Source organism: Engraulis encrasicolus, chromosome 16, assembly GCF_034702125.1.
Source record: "Engraulis encrasicolus isolate BLACKSEA-1 chromosome 16, IST_EnEncr_1.0, whole genome shotgun sequence".
In the NCBI taxonomy this organism is placed as follows: domain Eukaryota; kingdom Metazoa; phylum Chordata; class Actinopteri; order Clupeiformes; family Engraulidae; genus Engraulis; species Engraulis encrasicolus.
The window spans coordinates 25,706,107-25,717,001 of NC_085872.1; the positions used below are offsets into that span (position 1 = coordinate 25,706,107).

General features: G+C 42.8%; 2 protein-coding genes across 6 annotated transcripts in view; both read left to right on the top strand.

Annotated features, from left to right (window-relative positions):
• kcnh2a (potassium voltage-gated channel, subfamily H (eag-related), member 2a) overlaps window positions 1-2,348 on the top strand; it is a 43,138-nt gene extending 40,790 nt beyond the window's left edge. For all 3 annotated transcript variants that reach the window (XM_063219117.1, XM_063219120.1, XM_063219118.1), the window contains 2 exons: window positions 590-767; window positions 1,838-2,348. In XM_063219117.1, the coding sequence (XP_063075187.1) occupies window positions 590-767; window positions 1,838-2,278 (619 nt within the window). In that variant the 3' untranslated portion in view covers window positions 2,279-2,348. The remainder of the gene's footprint in view (window positions 1-589; window positions 768-1,837) is intronic.
• Window positions 2,349-6,746: 4,398 nt separating this feature from the next.
• Window positions 6,747-10,895, top strand: part of map4l (microtubule associated protein 4 like) — a 48,820-nt gene continuing 44,671 nt past the window's right edge. For all 3 annotated transcript variants that reach the window (XM_063219121.1, XM_063219122.1, XM_063219123.1), the window contains exon 1: window positions 6,747-6,817. The gene's annotated coding sequence lies outside the window, so the exon portion shown is untranslated. The remainder of the gene's footprint in view (window positions 6,818-10,895) is intronic.

Consider the following 10,895-nt stretch of genomic DNA (forward strand, 5'->3'; position numbering starts at 1 on the left):
CTTTTGCCCCAGGTAAATTATTGATAAGATAAAATGAAGCTATGATTCACTTCCCTAATCTGTTGACCCGACTGGAGTAATTGTACTGTATACGGCTACATGGAGCATGTCCATATCCCAGTAACCTGATATGCTGACAAGGCTTTCTAGTTACAATCATACAAGTTCTCTCATAAAATGTACAAAATTACTCACTTTGCTGCACAGTTACTTGCACTAAAGGCATATTGTAGTTTATATGGATAGTTTGCGTGTGTATGGAAAGTTTTAAAAGTGTAACACTCATAGAATGTAGTGTTCTGAAATAGTTTCAAGTATCACAGTTCAAATGTGTTCATGCAAACCGAGTCTGTAGACATAATAAAAAGTGTGTGTGTGTGTGTGTGTGTGTGTGTGTGTGTGTGTGTGTGTGTGTGTGTGTGTGTGTGTGTGTGTGTGTGTGTGTGTGTGTGTGTGTGTGTGTGTGTGTGTGTGTGTGTGTGTGTGTGTGTACATGTGCGTGCGCGCATGCATACATGCGACTGTGTGTGTGTGTGAATTCGTGCATGCGTACGCGTCTGTGTGTGTGTGTACTGTATGTGTCTTCCAGGCTGGAAACTCGCATGTCAGCTGACATCGGGTCCATCATGCAGCTGCTGCAGAGGCATATGGCCCTGGTGCCTCCCTCCTACAGCTCAGTGTTGTCCCCATCGCAGACCTTGCCCAGCCCTCCCACAATGCACGACAGCATGGAGCAGTCCGTCCCCCTGCTGGCTGCGGAGAGACAGGTCAGGTGCTAAGGCTAACAGGTCCCCAGTTACGTAATACAGGGACGGAGACTGTGGCACGTACTGATTCACCGCTAAAGCTCAGCTGTGGGATTTTTTTTTTACCGGATAAAGCAACAATGTGCCTTAAATTATTTGACTGCTCGGACGAGTCATGCAAATGCTGAGTCTGGCACGTACATCTTCACTGCTAAAGCTCTGTAGTTTTTTCCCCTGATAAATCAACAATTGTGCCTGACATGCTTTGACTGCACTAGGACGAGTTCTATTTGAACTAAAGTGGTGTTGAACAACAGTAAACCCAACTTTGCAGCCTAAAAGAAACTTGACTTTAAATTAGGGCTGTAAAAATGAATACATTAATAGTTATACATTTTTCAATGGAGTTTCCCAGCATTCCCAGTGTATATCGAGCCAGAGGGGGGAAAGTGGACTTCTATATATCAATTTAAGGTCTTGATGAGCTCTTGATGAGCTCTATCTAACTGTACCAAAAAGACATATCAAAAATGAACAAATATTGAATAAAACAACAAAGTCCTAACTCAAAAGTGGGCATCAGTGTTGAAGACAAAAGAACATATGTCCTATTTACACCTATGGCTTAGATAGGCTTAGAAGGCCTATGCTGTGCATGCTATGAAGTGCATAAAAACAACTGAAATTGGCCTGCTTGAAAGTGCAGTAAATGTTAAACTGTTCAACTGTTTCAAATGGAAGTACTAAATGTCATTAATGATCAAACTGTAATTTGTTGAGTTCATCCTGTCAGAAATTCCAAAATATCTCATAAAAACATTAAATGAATTGCATTTAAAAGCCAAGACCCGGATCTTACAATAGACGTTGTTCACTGTGCTACGCATCATCTGACATATGGATTGAAATGCAAAATAATTTGAATGAAAAGACGTAGAATAAACGGCATGATAAATCGTGATTAACTACGGAATTTACGAGATTATTGTGATAAAAAAAACAATGGTTTGACAGCCCTATTTTAAATGAATGCTTTTACTGTTTTTATTTGCAGTGCCTTATGAATTCTTTACTATGCATCTGCATCACAGGTAGGACAGCATGACCTCAGTGGGGGATCGTCTCATTCACCTGGTATGGGTGTGGACCTGCAGCCACAGGCGACTGGCCTTCCCCCCCTTGAAGAGAAACCAAAGAACCTGACCCTAGACCACAGCATCTTTGGACTCAGCCCAGAGGGCGACATGGACTTGAACAGCTTGGCTTTAACGCCGGGCCTCAACGCAGACAGCATAACGGTAAACATGTACAACAATCACACGGGCAGTCAACCCCAGGACTTAGCCAATGACTCTGAGCATATAGCTATGGACTGTTACCCGTTTGGGCCCCCGGCACATTTGGGCTCGGGGGCACGGTTGGCCGGGTCAGGCCCGTCTGGACAGCAGAGGCGTCTCTCTCTACCGGATCAGCACCCGGTCCTGGATGACCCCAGCACCCCCCAGAGGCACGTCTCAGACCCGGGGAACTAGGATGTGGAGGATGTGCTGTGCACCCCGCAATCTTGGCAAATCTGTGGAAACTAAAGCCATCTACAAAGTACTGTGCGCGTGTTTACTGATTCATGACACATTAGTCATTTACTGTAAGTATATAATGAAAGCAAGATTGATTTTTTGCTGATGAATACTGCTATTTGAGCAACATCAAAGAGGCGCCATTTTCTCATGGCTCCCCTAATGTATTCTTTCGTACAGGGCTCTAAATTAACACCGGCCAATCAGCCTAATGCTGGTGAAAAATCAGTTTGGCTGGTAGACATGAAAGCTGACTAGCCACTTTCATTGATAGTGAGTGTATGTTTGGGGGGTCATCCCTATGTTCCCCGGGTCCTATGTTCCACGCAACTGGGAAACTTGAGACCCCTTTTTCAAGTAGACTGGTAAAGCGCAGGTTGTTGTTGCACCTCTGACAGGTTAGGTTTCTGGATAGTTTTGGTCAGGGCGCAAATTTACAACTCAGAAACACTGCATTACTGACAGGTTAAGTTTAGGGATGGTTTTGGGAAGGGTTAGATACAATGCGGGGAACATAGAACCCTTTTTTTTTGTTGAAAAAAGGGTCCCAAGTTCCCTGGTTCCATACAAAGACCGGTGAACTTAGGACGCGGGGAATATAGGAACATAGGTATGCTCCCAGCATGTACTAGCTACATTGGCTAGTTAACTTATAGCCCTGCTTCCGTATGTGTTTGGTTGAGTTTGGTTTTACAATGTGTGGGCATTATAAGCCTGATTAGTGTATTTTTGACACTTAGTAACAAACCCAACTCTGTGTGAAGGTGGAGCTGTACATTCTACATAAAGCACACACACAAAAACAAGGGTGAGCCAGATGAGTTTATCTCAAATGGATTGTTGGGAAAAAAATATCTGGTCTGCATGAATCTAAAAAAAAAGAAATACAGAATAATCCACCACCTTTTCCCTGAAGATGTGTACTTAAAGCACTGATGTCCCACCTGTCCTCATCAAATAAGAGAGAAGCAGTCTCCTGCATGTGTTAGCAGGTCTAACACAACCGCTGTCTAGTGCTCTGTAATGTGAGCTGATATCATGATAGCTGTTTTATTCATCATGTTCAAATGAGCTTTTTTTATTTCATGCAATGTTTTAGGGGGGCATACGGAACATATCTTGTTCATATTTCTCCGGGTGAAAGGGTGGATTTATACTTCCAGCCAGAAGGCCAGAGCTCTGTAAACGATCCTATTCCCTTTAAAAACTTCAACAGTGTAATACTTTTAATCACCATAGAGTTAAATGCTGTCAGCCTCCATTCAAGGTTTTCCAGGGTGGATTTGCTGCTTTTTCATCTGTTTAAAAAGCAGAAGTACAAGATACGGGGACATTGTCCTGGTACCTTCTCACATGACAACTCATATTTCACATGTTGACAAAAAAGTTCTGTCAGAAAGTAATATGTAAATATGCATTCAGACTGGAAAGTTATCATTGAATTAACTCAGTTGTACATTTGACCAAAGCTATATATAGTATAATGCAACACAAAGCTATACGATTTTTAGAGGGAAATTCTCTTACATTGCAAGTGTAATATTTTCTTCAGAGAATGTAGTCTATTATGAGAAAATGTACTGTATATGTGTCCTAGAATGTTATGCAATATATAAATAATTTATTAATGAAATGAAAGTAGAGTACTAATTCATTATGATTTAAAGAACAAGTCAATTATTTATTTGCATCCTTGAAATAAATTAAATTATGAATCTTACAATCGTGTAATGATTTCATCAATGATTCTGTCTATGAGGAATAGTGTCTTTGTGTGTGCGTGCGTGTACATGTGTGTGTGCACTTTCTCACACAAACCCCGGACAATTGGCACCATATGCCAACCTCCAGAGCTGAAGTGTGAATGTGTGTATGTGTTCATGTGTGTATGTGTATTTTGAAAGAGCTTTGAGTCAACTTCATAGCTGTGATACTGCGCTATATACAGTAGGTCTACTGTACATGTTGTATTGTTGTATTGTTGTATTGTAACTGTAGATGTGGAATCAGTAATGCTATGGCTGCCATGGCAAGGAGTTAGCACGGGGGGGAAGTTTGGTTGTGATCCAGCATCTGCTGTCAAATCCAGTATATTTTTCATCTTTATTTGCTCATATACAGTAATGCAGAATCTGTCCGTGTTAATTCATAAGGGGATGACTTCTGATGCTCGGTTTGTGTTTTGATGGGGGAGGAGAGAAGTGCCGCACACTCTCAAGTTAAATAAACAGTTTTTAATGTGACAACGTTTCGGCCTGTCGGCCTTCTTCAGGTCACACTTCAGGTTCCACACGTGACCTGAAGAAGGCCGACAGGCCGAAACGTTGTCACATTAAAAATTGTTTATTTAACTTGAGAGTGTGCGGCACTTCTCTCCTCCTGCAATTGTATTTTCTGGTTGCCAGCACCTCTGTTTCTGGTGTGCGTTTTGCACCTCCACTCATATTGTGTTTTGATGGGACCATGACCCCAGGCCTAATGTTAATGTAAAATATATATATGTGTTTACTGTGACCCGGACAGATTACTGCAGCTCATGTATAGGCAAATTATGTAAGACACATCCACATGTTTAATTCGCATGTGTATTAAAAATTACGTAAAGCGCATAAAATGACCTGTGTGTGGCCAGTTCCGTTGAGCCAGATACGTGCACTTCACCCACCACAAATAGGAAACATTGCATAATTTTAACGCACAATTTAGAGGAGGCCATATGGATAAGCCAAAGAGTCCCGGCTACTTAGAGTCCCTGTGTTGTCCTAGGTTGATCTGGCAGAGATAATATGCACAGAATCAAATGAGAACAGTAATCCCCTAATCGTGTATAAGCCACGGCAGAGTGCCAGAAACTCAACCAATACAAATAACTTATCTCCCCAGCAGCCCCATCTTTCACCAAGAGGCAAAACGATGCACGTGAAGCACATGGAAATGCTCATGACTTTACAGAAGGCAAAAGTATTTATTTCTCTCATGGTATTGAGGATTAGGCTGTATGCCCAGGGTTAAATCAGCATTACAGCATAATCCGCAGGTCCAACGTCATGTTGTCCCTAAAAGACTACTACAACGCCTATTGAACACTGTGCTGTATCACTACACCAAAAACATTAACCATGCCATCGAAGCTGGTCTGTGTACCGTCAAAGCCTGCATAGGCCCTGAATATGATGTTGTTGCTTTTTTTTTTTTTTTTTAATTCAGACACCTGCAATGGTTACATTACATTACATTACACTTAGGTGACTCTTTTATCCAAAGCGACTTACAGTTATTTAGGTAGGGCCTACAAGGTAGGCCTATTGGTCAGAGTGTCCGGAGCAATGTGGGGTGAAGACCTAACTATTTGGCCACGGCAGCCCCACAAATGAAATGACAAATGTGCTTATCTGAATTGTTACTGTTCAACATGAGTGTACATAGTGACAAAGGTTGAGTGATAATTTGACTTAAGAGAAATGATAATAAAAATCCTTGTAGAATATGACGTATGATTCACTTGTGATTTATGCTAGCATGATCTTTATATGGTGCTTATCTATTATTATATTCCAATGCACTTGCACAAGATTAGGTAAATCCGTAATGCATACTATCCCTTATCATCTCCATTAGGCCTATCATCATCTAAGTGAGCATCCTACTACTGCATGGGGCAGCTCTCTCTCTCTCTCTCTCTCTCTCTCTCTCTCTCTCTCTCTCTCTCTCTCTCTCTATATATATATATATATATATATATATATATATATATATATATATATATATATATATATATATATATATATATATATATATATATATATATATATATATATATATATATATATATTTCAGGGGAGGAACATCATTAATGACACATATATTGACTAAACTAACAAGAGTGTTCCTCTTCATCACTACCCATTTTATCTGCACAGTCCATTGCTTTTTTGCATTAAATCAATCATTGTGTTGTATAACTACAATAAAGCGCCTGTTGTGTCCTATTTGACAATAATAGCGGCCATAAACTGCATGGACGCGCTGGTACGGCTGTTTGGATGGAAGGCGCCACGCCCCTGCAGGTCCATGATGTCCGCACTAACTTGTGGGACGTTTGATGCTGGTTTCTGTGAATGTTATGTCATTCTCTTTTTTGAGTTTACCAGAACAAACTGTTCTCTCGGGTCGATTGGGTGTAGCTATTGTCTCTCAATTGCCGAAAAACACGCTCATTGAGCAAATGATCTGTCCCTCCGTGACTGGGAGCGCACCATCCATTTGGTAGCGACGCTCAAATTTTAATCCGACAGAAGGTTGTCTTCCCCAGCAATTATACAGTCAGCGATTGGATTACACGCATGTCAGTGCCATTTCAAAAATTGGATTGGCCATTTCAGTAAAGAGGCGGGCTATTGCTTTGCGGTCATTCAGGCGCACTGTACGAGAGGGCGGATCTGATTCTTTACAACGATACCCACGACAGATAACTGATTTGTACATCGCCAACGGGTGAGTGTACCTTAAAACTTCACTCTGTATATATATCTTGCCTTCCAAGTAAGTAGACAAATGTGTAATGGCTGTCCTCCCTGTGGATGACACGTCCATTGATGAAATGATACAAGTATTGATGAGAGGGTGTCTATGAGGCACAGCCTGTCTATGCAGGGTGCAGTCGCAGTCTATTGGTGACAGTCGCAGTTATTTGTTCTCAGGCCTACTCTTTCATTAGCCTACCATTTAATGGCCCAATGATGAATTAGTGGACATGGTTTTGCCTTTGGTTCTATCTCAGGTGGTGATTATGCAATGCAGCTATTTTCCTTTGTTACCGCTGTGCCGCAGTTCAGTGAGGATGCTCTCGCCGTGGACAGGTGTCCGCCGCAGCACTCCGAGAGCATGCGGGATCCTCTGATATTGTTATTATTATCCTTATATACCCGTTATATACCATGGTGTCTTTATTGTCATCCCGCGGCTAAATGATCAGCCTAGATTGTCATGTTGAAAATGAAAATAAATGTAGGTTGGGTCGCTTAGGCTCCCTGAACTGAAAATGCAATTGAACATGTTCCACATCGATCCAGACAACAGTCGATGTGTTGTTTCTTTATTCAGCTGTAGATATCTGTGTTGTAAAACTGTAAGGACTGCATTGTTCTGTTTACACGCCATAGACAATAGGCTAGACGAGGTGATGTACTGGTCCTGTGGGATAGCTTACAGATTTGTGCAAACTGGCAATAAAGCTTCATTTGTTCGAGACTGATGGCCTAAAGGCCGATGACGTTAAAGCTTGTTAAATTCGCACCTCGTAAAGAAATTCTTGGTTGTTTCGGACAAATGAACAGCCCTACAGTTCTGACATACTCCCGTTACTTTGATGATTTTATTCGTCTGACAGGACTCAGGCTATGTCTCTGGTCTTCTGCGCATATGCAACTGTGTTGTTTGAATACAAACGTCAATCCTTCACTTTGGGTATGGATAGAAGCCTACTGTGTGACCACAGTAGGCCTACACACTGGAGGTAGACGCCAGAACAAAATATAGCCTAATATGGCGCAACATCGAACAGTTGTGTATTTTAAAACACCCGGCAAGTACAGAGACAAGACGATATGCCACATTAAACATTAGACAAAAAAGAACAGTCGGGTATAGCCTACTGTTGATGACAGTTGGGCCTATCTGTTCTCCGCCTGCCAGAGACTGCTTGAACATAACTGAAACATAAGGCTTTTGAGCTAACACTGTGTTCCTTGGACTTTGGGATGCTCAAGAAGGAACACCACCCTGGTTCCAGAACAGTACTGACAATGAGAAAGATCGGAAGGATGTGTGAATGCTTGAGGTAGCCTATGCACATAGCCTATCTCTCAAAAAGCAATACAAACGAGAAGGGAATTAACTGCAAATGGGGCTTCATCCTAGCCTGATTATCATCTTTCAAATCTCTCCGAGACTTGGTCTGACCAAGAGCATAACAATTAACATTTCCCAAACTGTATGGTTGACCCACCTCCCTTGATTTGCTACTGGTTGATTGGTTCCCGACTAAGTGGGAGGAGTTCCCAACTTTTTGGGAGATCAGACATGATATTTACATTGCTTTTGGCCTGACTAGAAGCAGTGCTGAAGGTGTTGCGTCACTAGGAGGGCATGGCCTGGCTAGCTTCATCCCATAGTTGTCTTCGTCGCCAGAACCGCAAAGTTGCCAACTCAGTTGCGCTGTGCCCACTCCTGTTGTCTCTAGTCTAGCACGTGATCATTGGATGGACTGTGATGACCAAATGATAAATTATTGATGGTAACTAGAGGTAGTGCTGCATATAACAGCTATTTTTAAAAGATTTTAGGCCTATATGGACGGTCGGTGTGGCAGCAACATAGGAAAGACAAACTTTAAGTAAGGTATCAGTCACGTCCAAATGACCTGTTTGTTTTAAAGATATTGCATTTAAATAGAGCGTATGGGTTGGGCCTACGCCATTCTCAGGATGCCATGGCAACTTCACAGGTGTATAAAGAGGATATGCAAGCATGGTAGACGCACAACACAGAGTCATAAAAGCCTGGCACTAGATACACACGATGATAAACTAAACAGACAGCAAACACGGGGCTGTGACTACCCCTACGGTGTAGCCAAATTTGCCTAAACATGCAAAGTTTGGGGGCAGAGGTGAATGCAAAACTTTGGAGACATGCGCTAGTAAATAAATGAATAGGCCTCCATTTATTTATTTTTGAGTGACGTCATTGTAATTCACACACACTATTTTGCGGCGAGTTGGGATAAGACGGTGGTGACAATGACATCATATGTTTCCTTTGAGAAGAAACGGTGGTGTGCAGGAAGCTGGTGCAGTGCTTTGTCGCCGTGTCAGGTTGCGGCCTGTCGCACTGCCATGATGCCCGGCATCCTGTCATGGGCGATCTTCCCTCTCCAGCGCGACGGCGGCCTGAGAGTAATCCTAGCTGACATTTGGCCCTCTCCTTTTTGCAGCAACCCCGGACAGCGTCTTTGTCAGTGGATGCTCCTCCATAGGAACACGTTTATTTATTAACAGCAATATAGCAGATGCATCAATAAAAACAGGTGACTTAATGTAGACCATCGCTGTTGTAAAACCTTACCCTTCACTGTAAAATTAAAGGTTGGCTAGTGGAAACTGCACCACCATAAACACCAGTCCAGGAAGCTGAGAGCCAATGTTTTGGGGGGCCCCGTGCTTGCTCAGTATAGCTTTTTTAGAATTGGGGGAAGAGACTGGTACATAGAGACTTAAAGCCCATCACAATGAGTGACAGTCAGTAACGGCACGCTCAGTGGCTTTTCATTCATAATGGAATGTTTTGGCTGAGTTGCCCAAGCCCACATCCTATGTGAGTTCACACTGGAATGTTGGAACAGGGAGTTTGTGTAGCAACACAAATGGCCACACACATGACAAAGGGACCCCCTCAAGTTCAACAAATGCGTCCACACTTTGGCTTCCCCTGACCAGCTCAGTTCCCAGTAACCCCTTTGCTGTCCCATTTCCATGCCAACATTGGACACGAGCAACCATTTGGGAGCGCTTTGTCAGAACAGATGCGTCAATTCAGCCGAGAAGTTTGTTTACGCTGAGTCTCTGATATATGCAAATGTGACTTTTCAACTCTCCACTTGCATTATTTCCCCAAAAAAGCATCTGCAGCAGTAGCATAGTATATCATGGAACAATACCAGCAGTTTGTCTATACAGTAGTTATGTGGATTTGCCAAGCCCGACATGTAAGTCCAGGGGAGTCCAATGCCATTTGTGGAACAGGAGTGGATGCAATTAGATGCACCTCGGCAGTCTCAGGAGAGGGCAGGATAACACCTGATGTCAGCCTAAGCCAGGAACTGCTTGTGTCATGCATTCGCTCGGAGAGAGGAAAAGCGCTGACCCGTCATATCCACCCAAGACACCAAGGGCTTTGGACCCGGTCTGGTGAGAGAGATGACCGATTTATCATATAATGTTACGCGCCAGGTTGCCTTTCACCAGCCGGAAGTTCAGAGCAGTTGACACGCAAGAGCTTAAGGCTTAAAGGCCTAATAGGCACTCTCATTGCACATGGTCTGCATTCCATTGAAAGAGCGGTGTCAGCGTTTATTCTTGGTTTACCTGATTTTTACAATAGTAAGATTCATTTCTCTTCCCTTAAGTGGGTGGTGTACGTGCAAACCATTAGGACACCTCAAGGAAAGCTTTGCTTTTATACACCTGGACTGAATTGTAGTTGGGAGACTGCAGCCCCTAAAGACATTCCAATTTTAGGCATGACAGATTTAACTTAAAAAAAGAATAACTAGATGGCATCCCTGACATGAAGTACAGTATCATAACAGTTGTATGGTACGCACATGAATCCACCACCACCAGCTACCAGCCACCCAGGCGTTGCCAGGTGTTTCCATGTACCACACACTCCACGTACACACTGCATTGCAGTGTAGTACAGTGAGCCTCTCTGTCTGTGTGTGCATGTGTGTGTTTTGGGTGGTGATGGCGTGCTGATGCCAGTGGGACTGTATGTGTGTGTGTGTGTGTGT